The sequence below is a fragment of the Notolabrus celidotus genome, chromosome 23 (genome assembly GCF_009762535.1).
Source record: "Notolabrus celidotus isolate fNotCel1 chromosome 23, fNotCel1.pri, whole genome shotgun sequence".
NCBI lineage: Eukaryota > Metazoa > Chordata > Actinopteri > Labriformes > Labridae > Notolabrus > Notolabrus celidotus.
In genome coordinates, this window is record NC_048294.1 from 12,464,166 (window position 1) to 12,483,492 (window position 19,327).

Below are 19,327 nucleotides of genomic sequence, written 5' to 3' on the forward strand. Positions count from 1 at the left end.
CTCTTGACTGACTCAAGAAGTCTTTTGTCCTTTTGCACAGCCAGAGAGAAGTCCTTACATGACAAGTCACAGTTTACAGATATTTGAAGTTCATTTTTTGATCAGCTCTGTGCTGCATCTGAGTAGAGTAGAGTGAAGTCTGCTGTATTTACAAGAGTTAATAGTCAATATACAGGACAATTGAGGTCTTTCATACACAATTGTGTATGAAACAAACCAATTTAGCCCAATATACGGGATGTCCCGACTAATACGGGACAGTTGGCAACCCTAGTCCAAATATAGCTTGGTATAAGCTTGTACCCATAATAAGAGGCCAAGTGAACAATCATTCTTTTTTAATATCCTGTCCTCTTATTTGTTTATACGGCAAACAACTGATGTCCAGATTAATCACCTAATGTCTTATCAAGTAAAATAGTAAAAAATGTTGCAGAGATTTTATTTTCTTTGATTCATTTTCACGTTTATTAGCCAAAACATTAAAAACAATAAAAAATAAATGCAGTCCGCAATTTACAGCAAGTGATATGCTAAAGCAACAAGTCAAAAACAAAGCAAATGCTTATACAGTCAATATCCAATACAGTGTAATCCAGCATAATTACAACATCAGTCATCAATTGTCTTTTAATCCTGATTCCTCTAAAGACAGTCACTTCAAGGTGAGTTTTTAAAGTTACCACTTGAGGACATGATACCTTGTCTTCTGTTTTTTTTACTGTGAATTTGTGGTGCATTTGCAGCCCTTGTAATGAAAAAAACAAAAACAAATAATGGGTGTATTTTGGCTACTTGAGAGTTCTCAGGCAGTCTGAATGCCCTTAAGCTATGTAAAACATTGCATTCAGTACAAAGGCAGTATTGGGCAGCATTTGGTTTTGGTACTTGAAATCCTGACCTCAGTATTTCTAAATTACGGCCCCCTCAATAACAAAAGCTTCGCTCCTTTTTCCTGTTGTGTTCAGCTTCTCTCACAGTGCAGTCACATCACTGTCTTTGCAGACACCGTCTTCAGACCAGGTTGCACCCCCAGAGAACTGCGTTAGATCTATCAGCAACCCAGCCCCTCCACTTGCTTCACCTTTCACCTCCTTATCCTCCCTTTCCTCCCTCGTTGCCACTGGTTGATCTGTTAGCCTGGTAGTTTCTCCTGCCTCAGAATTCTCAGAATTTGAGTTATCATCTGAAGTGTCATCGCCTCCCTCTTCCTCCCCGTTCTCTTCCTGGTATTCTTCATAGCTATCACTCCCCTTGCAACTACCCTCCTCTACCCCTCTTTCCTCATCATGGACGTCCTGCATTTCTTCTCCATCTTCATCAGTATCATTGCGAGGCCACAACTGGACCCCGAGACGTGTCTCCAGAGCTAATGCTACACCTCTCACCCGGTCCCTGACTCCACCTTCTTTATACACCATGTTATTGATGGTATATTCTCCATTGGCATCTCTGTTCAACTTCTTGTACACTAAGAGGAGCAATAAGAGTAAGCCAAGTAGGCAGAACAAAAGGATCAGCACTGTTTGAGTGTTTGTTTCATACTCGACGTTCTCAGAGGTACCCATGTCTGTAGTGGAAAAAGAGAAAGACATTGCCAAGTTAGCATTGTCACACATAAGTATTTTTAATTTGTACTATTTTTCATTTCTACTATTGTTTTAATATTTTAATTATCCCTTAATTAAGTTTCTTTCACCTTTATGCCGTTAACATGTAGCCAAAACAAGTCACTAGCTTACACTAAAGACTGAAAACCCAGAGAACAACCCAGAGAACAACCCAGAGCTGGGGAACAGCTTCCCCAACATGCTCATTACAGTATCACTTTTTGAGGTCTTTCATACACAATTGAGTATGAAACAAACCAATTTAGCCCAATATACGGGATGTCCCGACTAATACGGGACAGTTGGCAACCCTAGTCCAAATATAGCTTGGTATAAGCTTGTACCCATAATAAGAGGCCAAGTGAACAATCATTCTTTTTTAATATCCTGTCTTCTTATTTGTTTATACGGCAAACAACTGATGTCCAGATTAATCACCTAATGTCTTATCAAGTAAAGTAGTAAAAAATGTTGCAGAGATTTTATTTTCTTTGATTCATTTTCACGTTTATTAGCCAAAACATTAAAAACAATAAAAAATAAATGCAGTCCGCAATGTACAGAGCTGGGGAACAGCTTCCCCAGCTCTGTCAAAAAGCTCCAGACTCACATAAATATTCCAGCACTTTAGTAAAACTTTTGAACATTTAATTTTTGTTTGTACATTATAACAAAATGAGATTAAATGTGTTACTTAGTTCACATTAGAGGTTCAGGGAGTTGGTTTACCTTATTAAAAAAGCGAGCCGTTTCAAGCCTTTTTGTTTAATAAGTTAAGCTAGCTGCTTACTGTTACCTTGTGTCATGTGTGCAGACTCTTACCAAGACATTAGAAAAAAAGTGATACTGTAATGAGCATGTTTAGCAGTTTTAGGATAAGGTTTTTCTTTTAATAGAGTAGTTTATTAATTTGGAAATAGCTTTGTGATGTTTAAGCTTATAGCCTACATGGGGTGCAACAGAGGTATGGTTTGTTTCAATCATTGCTTGAATGCAGAAAGTTTGTTTTTTAGTTTGCATGATTTCTTGAGCGCAACCAAATTCAAACTTCAGGCAACGCAAACTAGGTTGACACAGATGCTAAACATGACATAAGCTAACAAGAACCCCCTGCTATTCATGTCCAAGAGCAGCAATGTCAAGCAGTAAATTCTGCATACTAAAGCAGACGAGAAATATTCTTTACCTTCAAAGAAAACTCTGAGAAATCCCCCACAGGCTTGGTGTTGCAGTTACTGGCAGTACTTTGTAGTCAAACTTCTCATACGCTTAATGCAGTTGTGAAATTTTCATCAGGGTGATATCCATTGGTGTTCTTTCAGGAATTGGTGTGAGTAACTTAAAAGGAAATAAGAAACAATTAAATGACAGTAACTATTTGTGCACAGGTATCTGCTTAATCTTGATAGAAAATAAAGTTTTCTGTTCTGACATAAGAGAATAAGAATAAGATAAGAAAGTCCTTTACTCGTCCCACAACGGGGAAATTCAAGTGTCACAGTAGCAAAGTAGACAGTGCAAAAAATATATATAAAGCAAACAAGCGCCTATAAAGCAACAATTATTAAAATTAAAGAGGTAAAAAATAAGCATATCTACAACATATATATATATTATTGGTTATATAGTGTACATCTAATCAATAGTAATAATAAAGTTACCAACCCTGTCGGCTGAAGTATGAAAATGAGCCCATAATTGTTAAGAACTGTATGTGCATACACTGGAAATGTAACAGGAAATCTGTTTTGCTTTTATCTCATTTGGCTATAAACTGCCTGTCTGTAAAGTGACAGGAAGCTAGCAGACTGCTCGCAGCCGTACTCGTTTCCTGTCAAAATGATCAGCCAACAGCATCGGCGTGCTGTGCAAAAAGTTTTTTGTCATAGTAAATGAGTCATAGGTCAGATGTAGAACAATGCAACATTATTTTTTTTAAATACATATAGATGTACAGTAAGTGAGCACTCATGGTGCAATCCAGCTAAAATGCTTAAGGATAGAAACTGAAATAAAATAACATTTGAATAACCCCTTCATATGAAGTCCATTTAGCAGAAAATGTGAATATTTAGGCCTAGAAATCTAAACAAAAAATGTATTAAACAAAAGCTATAAAATTAGGAGCTTAACATTAAGATGATTGAAAAAAAAGTAATGTGTTAAAAAGCTTTTCAGTATATTAAAAAGAACAGAAATAAAAGTCTGACACTTACTCAATTCTCACGTTGAAGAAGAATAGGCCGTCTGTGAGGAGACTGTGCATTCAGGATACTTATGTGCCATGTGACAGAAAACAAGAGAGGAGTTGATGTGTGACATGTGGTGAAGAAAGCTGAGGTAGGTGGAGGCTAAAGGAGGAAAGATTATAGCAAGCCGGGTGTGGTGGAAAGTACCAAATAAGTGAATATACTAATGTATTGTAAAGTAAACACATGTATCACTTTGTGTTTAAGGCATTGTGAAGGTTACAACATTTGAGAAGATTAGAGCATGTATGATTTGTACATCTTACAAAGTTAAAAAAGAAAAAAGTCCATGGTGTATGTTATTTTTTTTTAACATTAAGCCCCATTTCAAAACAACGCTTAATCAGTGATCTAGATGATTCTTTGATTTGAAATAACATATTCAGTTTATATATGCTACATTACAATTGCAAGATTTGCACCTATTAAAAGAGTACACAAGTTCAAAAGCTGCACACGGCAGCTCAGTGTGAGTTGGTGGCCACATCCTGTTTTTCATAGCCACAGCCCTTTAGTTGAACAGACACAGGCGTACCAAATCTCTACAGTGGAGGTCTGACACTAAAATTAAAGACACTAACATGAGTTTTTAGTGTAAAGCCATAAAAAATACAACTTAAAAGTTGAGATTACCCACAGTCTGATATTGCTATCAAATAAGATGCAAGACATCTTTACAGTATTGAGTTACAAGTTTAAGAAAGAATATGTTCCTCACTTTTCTTATTTTCACCTGTTATGTGTCAATGCAATATGGTTTAGTTGTATCATTACTATAGTAGAGGACGAAAAACAAGAATAATGCTTATTCATGCTGCTAATGCTACTTCAAAAACAACAGTGCTAATAAGTAGGCAAGTTTAGACTGCTAGTTAGCTTAGTTTAACAAAATGACTGAAAGCAGAGATGCTCTAGCTTTTTCCAAAGGTTTGAAGAATTGAGGAAGGTAAAAATAGCTCTGTAAAACCGCCGTATTGTAGTTGTCTCACCAAATTTTTTTATACATTGAACAAATTAGTTGAAATGTGTCAGTATTGGAAGCAGTTCTTATTGTATTCTGCATTAAAGCTTAACAAAGTTAAGCTAGCTTGCAGGTATATGCTAAATAATTTGAGTTTAAAGTATTTATTAATGCTTATACAGGCAATTTAGGCCCATACACATACTTCCCACTCAACATGGAAATGTCACTGCCATCAGTCCAAACCGTGATGAGCAACTTTCATGCATAATGGTTTCTAACATGCCTACACAAAGCAGTTTACTTTGCACAGTAGGCTGGGTTTAGTGTTTGTTGCAGCAGACCACAGGTTGAACGCATCATGCTTGCAATTTGTTGCTAGACCCTTTTGACCTGAGCTGCATGCTGTGTTTTTTCCTCTTCTGAAGTGGTGCCCTGCTGGAAGTCCTACAGTCTGCCTTTTCTTGTCTGATCTCTCACTAAACATGCAGTTTCATTTATCTTAGTTGTACATTAAGGATTGACTCTCATCACATCATTCTGCTTCTTCGCTATCAACTTAAGTGATCCACTTGAACAGTCAGTATAGGACTTTATAAGACTTACTAAAAATGTTGAAATACTCAGGTTGCAAATGACTTTTATGAAGACATCCTGTGTAGTCTCTGGGTATATGAGTAAGCAGCAGGTGTTGGCGCCGAATGCAAACATTTACCTTACAAGGATTACAAATACTACAATAAGATTTGAACAAAACAACTAGAAAAGTCATTTCATTAATACAAAGGAGGAATGAATGTTTATTGAGTTAAACAGTAGAGTAGTCTCATTGCTACCGATTTTACAGATAGTGTTAGGAGGTCAGTGCATAAAGAAATATAAATTAGCTAAGTTATAAAGGGATAACTTGGTGTGGAATGTAACATTGTCACATGATCAGAGACATTACAGATGAATGCATCTAATTGTAACGCCAAGAAACACTGAAATAAAAATAAAAAATCCTAGATATCTTTCAATCTTTTAACACCAATACAAATGCTATTTTCTAACAGTAGAAAATGTTTCACATTTCACTTCAACTTCCTCTTTCTTGTGGCTGCAAACACTGAGCTGCTGTTGGGAACAAATTTAGTATGTTACAAGGGTTGTGTTATCAGTGCATGAAATGAAACACAACATTTTTTTTTTTTAGCTCACAGCTCCGAGGTACAAAATCACAAGGGGGCTTTCATTGACTTCAAAGACTACACAGATAATTATAATACATGTAAATATTCAACTACACCCTCTTCTGCTACTCTTCACATAATTCTCACTGTTAAGCTCATGTTATCTGTACCAGAAGTTTTTTTTTCCTACCGTTAACCTTACACACTGCATCCTATAATGTAGTAAAATGAAGTACAAGTCACACAATGAGTTAACAATTGGAGTTTCTGATATGACATCACAGTTAAGCAGCTTTAACTACCTGATTAATTAGCCCTAATGGTTATATTTTTAGTGCTTAATAGAAAAAAATTGTGTTAGAGGTACTGAATTGCTTTGCTGTAGCATGTTGACCTTTTTATGATGCTTTTCATCACTTTTTTGTGCATTACTTTGAGGCTATGGTGCCATTAAAGCCTTCAAAGCCCTTCAAATATAATGCAAGGATTTTGCAAAGCTCAAAAATGCACTGTTCGCACCACCGGAAAGCTGCTACAACACTCCTCCATATGAAAAACACAACATTATCTCACTATCACTTTATGCAGATGACACCCAATTCTCTGCAACAGTCTGGGAAACTATCACATCAACAAACTGTTGTCTTGTTTTTATCACAACAGCTGACCCGGTTGTGAGATGCTGTTATTCATAATTTGCCGCTACCCTACACTACAGTCTCCCACTCACACAGCTTAAGGTACTGTTGATTCTAGTAAGGCTATGGTCTATGGACTAAGAAAGAATGTAGTGGTCCTCTGATGTTGCTCATACATCCCCATCCTCTATCCGAGCCAGCTGCCTCTCCAGCAGCTCGATCCTCTGGCTCTGGGCAAGTACGACAGCGCGCAAGGCTTTCATTTCTGCTAACAGCTCAGTCAACAGCTCGTCCTGCAAGAAGGGACAGAAAACATCAATGAGCATTAGCAAGGTGGATGGAGCTGTGGCAAACTTATCCCAGGCACTGTGGGACTTTAGGATGTGTGTCGTGGTTTCTACAGCGGTGAACAGGGTCTGATTTCTGAACCCCTGAGACTGAATTTCACCCTCTAAATCCCTTTACGAGGGGGGCCTTACTTTCTAATGGTTCACAGACTTGCAGGGATGAACAGTTCTTATTGTCTCCACACATTTACAGACTAATTTGCCTAATTGTCCATGTTCTTTAGACCTTTGTGGAATCCAGTAATGGTATATAAATATAGATGACATGTCTCCACCCCCTCCTGTTGCACAGAAGTAAAGCTAATTACACAGGACTTCCACCAGATCCGTGTCTGGTCCATCTCCGATCCGCTGCGGTCCGGCTCCGTTCTCTCTCGTCCGTCAACACCAACCGGTTGCATTTTCGGAACGCAGCACGGAGCAGGACCGCTGGACAGCTGGAGTCATGTGACCGAGGTTTTCCCGTGGCAATCAATGAATCAAGGATTCTCCTCCTCCTCTCCTCGCCCATGTTGTCTTTATCAGCCTCTGAAAACCTCTGACTTGTTGACTCCAGGCCTGCCTTCTGCTCTAAATGACATTTATTTTGTCATAGTTAAGTCAAAAACGATCTAATAATAACAGTGTTATATTCTCAAAATCAACCGGGTTTTTATTTTGTTTTGGTGCCTGACTTCCTGTGCCGCTCCATCTGTGCTGAATTGATGCGTCGTGCTCCGGCGTCCGGCAAAAAGTCTTGCGTATCTGATCCATTGCGTTCCGACCTGCCGGCTCAGAGACAAAGCTGGAACGCAATGGAGCGGATCCAGTGGGGGTTAACAGATTTATTAGAATAGAAACCTATCAGATCCGGTGCCGTGACGGATCGGATCGGACTGGACAGGGATCTGGTGGAATTTGACCTTTACTCCCCAGATTCTATTGTTGGTTCCAAGTAGACACTCCAGCTATAGAAAGTTCAATGACTCTTGTATTAGAGTTTGTTAAGTCTCTTTTTTTTTACCTCTACACTGCTACACAATACTCACAGAGCAGCTTGAGTCACATTTGTCAAGAGAGCTGTCAATCATAATTGTACACCCTTTTTTCTTTTTTTCTTTTTTTTTATCAAATACCTCATTAAAACTAAACATATTAGAAAAATGAACACTCAGACATAAATCTGCATGAAAAGAACTAACTATGATGACAGAAACCATCGTTGAAGAAAACTATTTGATGTGTATTTTAATTTTATAGTCTGACTCATGTCCCATCTGTCACTATAGAGGGGGCATTATGTCATAAACTGCAGCCAATCAGTAGCAGAGCTTCAAATATTTTGGTTTTACTTTGTCATGTTGTCCATTTAATCCTTTGATACAGTCTATGTTGACACTAAATATGATACATTTGAGGAACCTTTTAGTCCCAGGTGCCAGCTGGGACTAAAAGTTCTCAGTACTTTTGGAAACCTAGTTTTTGTAAATTTCTTTTGATTCACCTCTCTCTTCGGTCTTTCACTGTTTCCATCTGCTGTGGCTACTCGTGGCACCTCTTCTTCTTGGTCCTTCGCCGCAGAGGTAAATGTAGACGTGGGCGATGCCGCTGAGGGCTGGGCAGCCCCAGAGTCCTGTGAGACGAGCTTGGGTTTGCTTCTGAGGGTGTCTCTTTGCTTGGATGGAGGAGCCGAGTACCCACCGCTCAGAGAGACCAACAGGGGTGGAGCATCCTGGCCAGCAATCCATTCATCTGCCAGGAGAGCCGGCTCCGAGCCAGCTGTGTCCGGGTAAAGGTCTCCCTGAAACAGATCTGACTGGGGGGGCAAGACAAGGACTGGAAATTGTTATTATCACACAGGTATGTAAGAAATAAACATGGGTACACTTTAAAACAGTTTTACAAACAACATATTTTAAAGGCTGTGAATTAGTTACCTTTCGAGGTACAGTCATAGAAATGGGTTCCACTTTTCTTTCATGGAGTTTGTAGAACCTACAGAGGACAGGAAATTATAAATATGGTTAGTGGAGGGTGAATTCTACAGTCTTCATATAGTGTTGTAATCAACACCACATTAACCGAGACCAGAGTGCACCGAGACGAAGACAAGACCAAGACATTTAGGGATCGAGACAGAGTCAAGACCAAGACCAAGGCAGGGCAAGACTGAGACAAGACCAAGACCATGACCATATATATCAATGAAAACTCATCATGAGAGTTAACAAAACAAAAGACTTTTGTTTATTTTATTTAAATTAGCTTTAAATACAATTAACAGCAACAAACAAGGTTTGCTTTTTGTCATCGTTAGTTTTATCTTCCCTTTTGATTCGAGTTTTCTATTTTTGAGAAATGTGGGGGGTCTCTCTTGTCTTAGTAATGACAGGGACACAGAGTGCATCAGTGGTGGTCTCGACCGGTCTTGATTTTATATATGGAGTCCGCCCAGTCCGAGACAAGACCGAGTAAAAATGCTTTCAATTCTGAGACGAGACTGAGACTTTAAATAAGTAGTCTCAAGACCGGTCTCGAGACCAAGACCGATCTCGAGTACTACAACACTATCTTCAAATGAGTCAAAGGTATGCTAATTATTTATTATCACTTATAACACGGCTTTCTTACTGATCTTCCGGTTGTGTAAGATTCTTAATTCGGATTTGTCAACATACCTTAACTACGGTTGTTAACTTTCAGTAACATGAGCAACACCAGAAGCAAACTGATCACACGTCATGTCAAATCAATCGAAGGAGAAAAGTTCCGGCACATTTTGCCTCTGCTTGTTGACACCGTAGACTGTAAGGTGAGGTAAAACTGTTATTTTCCGTTAGCATCAAGACAATGTGGCTAAAACGATAGTTTCTGTTAGCATGGTAATGCGACTGGCTAAACAACATGGACATTTACATCTTGGATCCTCTCCAGCATTCCTAGCAACGAGCGGAGCAGGTGAGAACAACTTTGGGTTACTGATCTCTACAAAGAAACTTAAACCATGAGCGGTGGTGATGATAGCAGCAGGGTTCAAAGTTGTGACATTTGACTTATTATTTTCAAAGGTGTGTGAACCGCAGCGCGCAGAGAAGAAGGAGAGCTGGATGAGGACAGTTTCATGTTAAATCGACCGCAACAGCCAGATAAGAATCCATCGCCATGGAACGCTGACTGCTGCGGAATCCGCTTCGCATCAGGGTCTTGTCCACCCTGTCGGGATTCTATTTCCCATAACTACCTGCTAACCATACATTATCTCTTACTTACTGATGCCAACTCAGACCGTCAGCCCGAAAGCCTGATCCTTCAAATGCACCATTTCATAAACAAATCAAATACACAGCTCCTTATTAAACAATGTGTATGTGACTGCCTTAAGAGAACGAATTTGATCATACTGCATTTTTTGGGGACTACTTTCTGCTGCGGATTAATACACATATAGTGCTGTAAGAAGTATTTACAGGGGCACTGGTGGCCTAGTGGTCTAAGCGCCCCACATACAGAGGCTACAGTCTTCGTCGCAGTGGTCGCCGGTTCGATTCCCGGCCAGTGGACCATCTCCTGCATGTCTTCCCCTACTCTCTACTGCCCACATTTCCTGTCTCTCTTCAGCTGTCCTAACAAATAAAGGCAAAAAGGCCCAAAAAAGTTAAATAAAAAATAAATAAATAAAAATAAGTATTTACAGAAGAGGAAATGTGTAGGTAGAAATGACCTAAAATAACCTGACAGTGCCTTTGTTTGAGGTAATAACTGAAAATGTCACACAGTGTCATAAAGTGACTCATGTTATTGATGGTTTTTGGTACAATAATGGAGCTCAATGACAGAAGAATATAATGTGTAAGTAGCAATATTACCTGGCAATTTCACACTTGTTGACATCTACACCTCTTTTACTGAGAAAGCCGGCACCCCTCTGAGGCTCCTTGCTACTGTATAAGCTGAGGAAGTGGACATACGGGGATTCGTCTGTGACTTCAAAATACCGGATGGTGCAGTCCCCCTGAAAACCAGAAGATAAGGTGTTTAAATGACTCATGCAAAAAACGATCAAAATATGATGCCGAGTTAATATGTGCTCCTGAGGTTCTACCTTTCCACACAGGTAGACCATGTTTGTGTCAGGGTCATAGAAGGGTAAAAGAACGCCGTTACTTGTGTCCATCTCCTGCACCGCCATCGGCTCTGATAGATCTTTCTGTAAGAAGAGGTAAACAAATTGATACATTACCACCTTTAATGGCTTGCATTTATATTCTATAGTATTTATACTCAGTCTGACACATGTAGCATTGATAATGGTCAATTCTGTGCAGCTAAAATTATGCTAGGTGACATGGTTTTAAGCTTAGTGACAACAATTTAACATTTTATTCTGTCAGTGGGGAATTAAACTATCATTCTGGTGGGTTTAAGGATATGTTAATGTTTTGTTATGTACATTCAAATAAGTACACTACATCCTACATATCACCGCTGTCAGGCAGAAACCTTGTATCTCCATATTTTATCATCATCGATGCTACTGCTTATGCCTGCCAGGAGGCTTCCTACAATTTGATGAATGCAAAGTATTAAAACAAGCTTGTGGGTAAATCTCATGCAGTGTGTAGTTATATAAAACAAACACTGTTTACTTTTACTTCCTGGAAAATAGTGGTTGTGGAGATACACGGTTTCTGCCTGACGATGACGATATGACTATAATCCTGGTATGTTAGGTTAACGAGAGAAGACAGACTTACTGTATCCCACAATGCCAGCTGTCTCTCACTCATACGGCTGAAGCCTGTGGTCAGGATTTTCCCATCTGACAGGAACACAGCTCTCATTGGCCGAGTGCCGTCATGCACCTTCTCTTTCACCTGAGAAGACAATCAGACGCATGAGGAACCCGGTTACGAAGGGGAAAAAAACAGCATACTACAGAGTAAATATGAACATGATGAGGACGACACTTTCATGGTGTGCCTGTGTGTGATGTAACCACATTTGTACACATCTGCACACAAAGCAAAAATCTGCAAAATAACCTTCAGGACTGTCCCTCTTCGTGGGTCGATGACACGCAGAGCCTTGTCCTTGCAGACGGTGCAGACAGCGCTGCCGTCCTTGTTCCAGCAGACACTGTAGATCAGGTCTGGGTGGGCGTCGCTCAGCTGGTACACAAGCTCTCCGGTGCCCACGTTCCACACACAAATCACATTGTCACAGCCTGGAGGGAGGAAGACACGAAGCCAATACGGCCGAGTTAGTCCACATAGAAGAAGAAAACGTGTTTAGGCGTAGACATAGTGAGGAAGTGTTTACAAGATATTAAAGTTCAACAAAATGACTGATCATAATGTTAGCAGGAGCATACAGTTAATGTATTTCCACACATTAGAGGAGCATGCTACAGCAAGATCAGGAGACTAATGGGAGCTGAGAGGTTTGCAGATTAAGAACCTGAGAGCACCATAAAGAGCTTTGCATCTGAGACGAGGATCAAATATTTCAATGCAAATGTACATTAGAACATTAGTAGAGTTCTGAAAACAACAGAAAGTAAGAGGAGGTATCCAAGAAGGGGAGTGGAGTAGAGTGAATTTGTGTAGTTTAAACTCCAATGTCATGGAAAAATAACTGAGATTATATAAGGGATTTCAATACTGTCTTCTCCTGTCTATCTGACCATGTTTTACAATGTTACAATGTCATTTAGCAGACGCTTTTATCCAAAGCGACATATATACGAGAACAAGAACAACACAAGCAAAGATCTAGACAAGAGGAAACAAGAGATTTAGCACCTTAAATGTCTCCTCTGTTCGTGTCACAGTGCCCACCCTTCAAACTCAATCATTTGTCAATTAAGCAAAAACTCCAGTTCAAAGTCTGCTCTCTCTCGTTAGTGTGCTTCTGTGTAATCCTGAGACTTTTCTCACTCTGGTTTTTATTCAAATGAAACTAAATCTAGCAGCTTTGCAGGCAAGTGTAATTATTTTTTAGGTTAATCACTTTCTCCCCTAAACTTTCACAGCATGCTATGAATTACTGAGCGAGGGAAATCCAATTCCTTGCCTGTATAATGCAGTAGTATTTGAACTGGCTGTCACTGAACACCAACACAGTAAGATAAGAGCTGTTCTGCAACTCTCCCTATTTACAGACGGATTTCATGAAATGTTTGGCACATGCACACAAAGAACTGCATGTAAAGGATTGTTTGCAGCCTGTTTTTTGCCATAGCATTTGCTCAAAAGGGAACATGGCTCTGTGAAATGTGTCGCCTGATGTTCTGCCACAACCCTCCAGCACCAACTCTTATTTATGTAAATTCATGGAAAACAAAATAACTAGGTACAGTTCGATGTATGAGCCATGCTCTCTGCAGGGCAACAGATAAAAGTGATCTTTATGACCAGGCACTTCTTCTCTCCCTATCATAAGACACCACAATGAGATGAGTCTGTTTACCTGCAGTCAGGAGGATGTTGAAGGCAGTGGGGTGCCAAGCCAGGATACCCACTCTCTTACTGTGTCCTTCGAGGGTCACAATGGCCTCAGTCATCGGACTCGTAAGGCCCCCATCTGGGATCTGCCACACCTTCAAACAACAAGACACAGCAGATGTTTGTTTGTCATTGCCTTATGAGCATAATAATGAGCATTAAAGGTGCACAAGAGTTACTTACTCACTTTAAGAAAAACGTTAAGAAATGTTCGGAATCGCACATTTTTGCTGTCTTCTGACTATTTAATATTAAAGAGGGTGTATTATGCATATTTTCAGGCTTTATATCGTCCCTTTGATAGCTTTGAAGGAGCATTTCAAGATTTACAGCTCCAATAACTCTTCAGCTATCTCAGACTGGTGTCCTTGAATAACCCTTACGTAAGCCTCTGTCTGAAATGCTTCATTTCAGCTACTGCCTCTATAAAGCCCGCCCCAGCCCTCTACAAATCAAGACTTTGGAAGCCTCCTCCACTGCTGCTCTTTGTGAAATGACGAATCATGAAGTATGACTGTATGTTTTGGACCCTAAATTTGATCAATAAAGTTTAGAAAAGGACCCATACTCCCCAGCAACAAAGAATAGTGCGGAATGTTTCTGTTCGGAATGTTTTATGTTTATGGTACTCTTTTTAAGGAGATTCAGAGTTCAGAAGAACATGCACCCAGCACGCTCCTCTGACCATCAACGGCGCTGCTGTGGAGAGGGTGGGGCAGCACCAAGTGCCTTGGTGTGCACATCACTGAAGACCTCACCTAGACCACCAACACTGCATCACTGACCAAGAAGGCACGTCAGCGCCTCTACTTTCTCCGCAAGCTAGAGGAAAGCTAGAGCCCCTGCCCCCATCATGTGCACCTTCTACAGAGACACCATCGAGAGCATTCTCACCAGCAGCATCCCTGTGTGGTACGGGGCCTGCACTGCGTCCTGCCGACCGAACCTCCAGCGCATCGTGAGAACAGCTGAGAAGATTGTTGGTGCCTCTCTCCCCTCCCTCCATGACATTTACTCTTCCCGCCTCGCCCGAAAACGCCTGCGCATAGCAGGCGACCCCACCCACCTGTCTCATAGCCTCTTCTGCCTGTTGCCATCAGGAAGGAGACCACGCAGTCTCTGGGCCAGAACCAGCAGACTGAGGGACAGCTTTATCCACCAGGCAGTCAGGATGCTGAACTCTCTCCCTGTTTCGCCCCCTCTTCCCATAGTGCCCCCTTAACAGACTTAACCCGGTCCCTGAAAAAATACCCCTCTCTTTAAATTATAAATCAAAAGACAGTTTGCTTGTCTTTCAACACGACAGGAAGCAGGAGGAGACCAAGCTTGCTTTACAATCTAGTATCTTGTGAAGCCACAAAACAATGTAATCTTAACACTTCCGTTTATAAACACAATAACCAACACAATTTAACATCTTAATCACTACGAGAGAAGCCGACAGGTGGAATTTGTTACCTTTGAAAAGAGCTTAGCTATCTTAGTTAGCTAGCTGATTCTCTCCTTCCACTTTTGTTCTAGGCTAAACTAAGCTAATGATGGAGATATGAGAGTGACTTGGGAAGGCATGTGAATGATACATCTTTGCATCTCTTAGCAATTAAGAGATTAAGTGTAGAGCTTGAATTTAATTTCTTCTTCTAGTTGTGGAGGATTGAGTTGAATGTCAAAACAGAGAAGCAATCAGTCTCTGTAGCTGTTTCCCTCAGAAGCTTAGCTAACAGTGTTGTAGCTGTAATGTCATGTTTTTCTCAGGGACATCAAGGTGGTATCATCCTTCACATGACCTATCTCTAGAAAAAAGTAAACACATTTTATCAAGTTTAAAACTTTGGCTTTAAGTTTTTGAGGATTTGTCTTTATGTTATTAGAAAGTAAATTAGCCCTGTGGTCATTTTAAGTTAGGTTAGCTGTTTCCCTGCTTCCATTTCTGTTCCAAACTAAGCTTAGCTAACTGTACGGCAGAGGTTCCCAAAGTGAGGGTCGGGACCCCCGGGAGGGCCACGAGACACAAATGGGGGGGTCATGAGATGTCTTCCAGAATGTTTCGTTTTTTTAAAGCTATTTAAAAATAGTACATTTTACCCTTTAAAGTGAAAAATATCAACAGAAATAGTAGCTAAACTTTAAATAAAACCTTGAAAATAGAAAATGTAATGAGTTTTCTGCCTTTCTTTTAGCCAGATGACTCCTAAGTTAAGGGTTAGTGAAGAGTTAATTATCAAAAGCATCAGTAGTAACAGGTCAATTCATAACGTCACAGGAAACAGCAACATGCTCATATAGGTAAGCTAATTTTCTCCAGACCCGCTAAATGAAGCCACATTAAATCACTGAGAGGGACAGTGGGGAGTCCCTGGCATTTATATTTCGGGGGTCGCGGACTGAAAAGTTTGGGAACCCCTGCTGTACAGTGCTAACTTTTTAACTTAGAGTGGTATCAGTCTTTGAATAAATCTCTTAGAAATAAAGACTTAGAATAAAGATGTATTTTTTTAGGCTTTGGTATTTAAAATGACTTGGCTGTACGTAAACGCAGAAACAATTAGCCTCTGTGTTTTTATCTTGAATGTTATTATTGTCTGAAAAGTTGGAAGTTACTGTAAAAAGTTTACACAAGTGTCACGGTGTCTTCTGAGGTAGTGGATGGCAACTGTAGGAGATAAAGAGCAACGAAAAACAGAACACAGACATGACAAGCTTTGTGACTGTTACCCTACCTTTACTGTGCAGTCCTCTGAGGCACTTGCGATGATATTGTCGTCATGAGGAGACCACTGGATGTCCAGCACTGGAGCTGCATGGCCGCACACCGTGGGACAGGACTGATCGATTCTACCGCTCTGTGATGGAAAACAGAAAAACCATGACACTGTGAGAAAAACGCTAGAGACACTTTAACACATTACTAGAGTTTAACCTTTGTCCTCTATTTGTTGGAAAACTGTTAAAGTGTTGCATATGCATCAGCCTGGCACGAGGTGTCTCAGAGTTGCTGATGAAGCAGCAGTTTATAAGACAGGAAAGAAGATAAAAGCTTTCAAGAGTATTGATTCTCCATTTATGCAATGCTTCTTGTAAATGCAGAGTGGTTTAGAACCTTGCTGATCGGAACAACCAGGAATGCCCCTCCTCCGCCAGCTTCGATGATAACGGCGATGAATTTGGGGTTGACAGCGCAGAGGGGATTGTCCCAAGTCACGCGGGACACCCTGACATCATCGATGCAGTGTTCAGCTTTCCACGCCTGGGCGAAGACGTGGCGGAACTTGCTCTGCCGGACCACACCACGCCGGAAAGACATATTTATCTGTGGAGAATACAAAAAACATGACAGGTGAATTGAATGGCAAAGGCAGGTGGAAACAAGAGACAAAGTTGCTTCTTCTTTCACTGTTTGTGTGACTGAATGAAAGCAAATTATACTGAGCTGAAATAAATCACCAAGTCAAAGTTAGTTTGATGTATTTAAAGTTGTCTGGCTTATTCAAAAAACATTCATTTAATTTGCACAATCAGTGAATTCCCAACATTTTAGCCAGTCAGCAAGAGAGAAAAGGGGCTGGCAAATTCTTTCATACTGGGAGTCCGGCCTGAAAAGTACAGTCAGGCTTCAGTGGACAAAAGGGCATGATCTGCCTGAGACCAAAACATGCTGTGGCAGTGAGGGGAAGGGGGTTGGGCAGTGTCCGAGCTGCTGAGGCAGGGGAACTAGTAACTCTATATGCCATCTACCTAATGCTTTACAGTTGTCAAAGCAAATTGTGTTTCAGCAGGTAGGGCGGCCATAGCCTGCATTGTTTCCAGTGGCTTGTGAGGATTAACATACTCCACATGTATGCAGTTCTGAATAGTACAAGAAGCTTGAAACAAGCCCATGGGTATTTAGAGCTGTGTTACAAATATAAAAATGCCTTGACTTGTTAAAAAATAAACGTAGACACATTTTAAATATATTTTCTATTGTTGTCTAGACACAATGAGAGGAATATGGCTCTTTTACATAGAGTTACGTTACAGGCATGAGCAACAAAGGACGTGTGTTAATGCGTTATTCATCGCAGCACCAGACATGTTCAGGGGGAACATGGAATGTTACAATGAGGTTATTATTCACAAGCACGGTAGGTAGCTTACCTGGCTTTTGCTCTACGATTTTGATAAAGAATCACCAAAGAGTCGGGCGTGACAGGAGGAGGCCAATAAAATAATCCGCCGCCAAGCAACAGTAACTTAATCCTCTCCTGTGTCCAGGCAGGCGTTCACGTCGACTGCGCAGACCTATAACAAAATACGTCCATTAGAAATAAACACCCAGTGGAATTAGTGCCAAATTACCCTACATCCCCGTGGAACTAACTACGCATGTCCGTGGTTGTAAAAGCCTGACCTGATGAAGCATGTCCTCCTGCATATAAAATCGTGCATTAAAGGCTGAAACGCAGAAATACAGCTTGGATGAGAAGGCTGGGGGGAGAGAGAGATGCACACGGTTCTCGCCACGACTCCCTTTTACAATCGACTGCTGCTTTGGAGTGATGTGGATTGAGCAGAATCCCAGACACTTCCGCCCATGGCAGGATGTATCAAAGGCACACAATAATCAAGAGGCGTATCTTCCGCTTTTAGCCACATTCCTACCTAGAATCGTTACAATGTGTCTGCACCTGCGAAAACAGTCTAAAATTAACTGGAATGATGAATTAAGGGGAAACTCTAGAGTGAAAAGTGAGATATTAAACAACCAACCATTTGTGTCCGGTCTCATCGAACTGCGCATGCGTGAGACCTAGTAGGTCGTAAAATTCAATATGCACACCACACCGTCGAGTTTTTGGAGTGTGTTCTTTTGTGAAAACCAGAGATTAAATTTCTACTTAAGTAAGGTAACGAAGTTACGGAAGAGGATAGGGCCACTGAAAAAAAAAAAAGTCAATTTAAAAAAACAATATATTATTCTGAGAAAAAAGTCAGAATTCTGACTTTTTTTCTCAGAATTCTGACTTTAATCTCAGGATGCCGACTTTAATCTCAGAATTCAGACTTTTTTTCTCAGAGTTCTGACTTTTTTTTCTCAGAATTCTGACTTTTTTTCTCAGAATTATAATTCTAAAAATGTTTACCTTAATTATTTTTTTCAGTGGCCCTAATCCTCTTCTGTAACTTTGTTACATCTTACTTAAGTAGAAATTTTGGATATCTATACTAATTATTTCTCAGCCAACTTTTTACTTCTACTCCTTAAATTTTCACGCAATTATCTGTACCTTCTACTCCTTACATTTTAAAATAGCCTTGTTACTCTTATTTCATTTTGGCTTGTTTTCATTCCGGCTTGTCATCGTTAAAAAAACCCACATTTATGTACATTGACATTCCAATAAGGCTATTGATAACATGTCTGTGAAGTTTGACTTTTTCCACCATTATAATACTTATAGGCAACTAGTCATCATATCTTCCGTTCCATGAAACACGTTAATGCTCAGTAGTGTACAAATATGGTTATTTAATGTATTTGCATTGTACGGAAATGAGTTCATTTTCAATGGGCATAAATGCGGCTGAAACAGGTGCAACCCAAATATTTCAATATTAACATATTAACATAGCATTATTGTCATTATGGCCTCTAGAAACATGTTGGGGTTTTTGGGGGAGTAGGGGTAGTGCACTATAGGCCTCTGTGGCGCAGCCTAAGCTTTTTTCCTTCATGGCTTTTTCCCCCTTACATTACTTTTGCTTTTATTCTTTAAGTAGTTTTGAAACCAGAACTTTTACACTTTACTTGAGTAAAAAGCTTGAGTTGATAATTCAACTTCTACAGAAGTCTTTTTAAACGCCAGTATTAATACTTCTACCTGAGTA

At 40.1% G+C, this 19,327-nt stretch overlaps 1 protein-coding gene and 1 long non-coding RNA gene across 2 annotated transcripts; both read right to left on the reverse strand.

Moving 5' to 3' along the window:
• Positions 1 to 450: 450 nt before the first annotated feature.
• Positions 451 to 3,390, reverse strand: LOC117806988. The gene is made up of 3 exons (XR_004629847.1): positions 3,276 to 3,390; positions 2,797 to 2,948; positions 451 to 1,570 (listed from the first exon to the last, which is right to left on the reverse strand). It is a non-coding gene; the product is annotated as an uncharacterized LOC117806988 (long non-coding RNA).
• Positions 3,391 to 5,591: 2,201 nt separating this feature from the next.
• On the reverse strand, positions 5,592 to 18,150 carry coro1b (coronin, actin binding protein, 1B). The gene is made up of 12 exons (XM_034676001.1): positions 17,850 to 18,150; positions 17,597 to 17,740; positions 16,560 to 16,769; positions 16,180 to 16,302; positions 13,425 to 13,554; positions 11,999 to 12,180; positions 11,711 to 11,830; positions 11,059 to 11,163; positions 10,823 to 10,968; positions 8,894 to 8,951; positions 8,461 to 8,772; positions 5,592 to 6,923 (listed from the first exon to the last, which is right to left on the reverse strand). Exons 3-12 carry the CDS (start codon positions 16,761 to 16,763, stop codon positions 6,801 to 6,803), a joined length of 1,503 nt encoding a protein of 500 aa, XP_034531892.1. The 5' UTR covers positions 16,764 to 16,769; positions 17,597 to 17,740; positions 17,850 to 18,150; the 3' UTR covers positions 5,592 to 6,800.
• Positions 18,151 to 19,327: the final 1,177 nt, after the last annotated feature.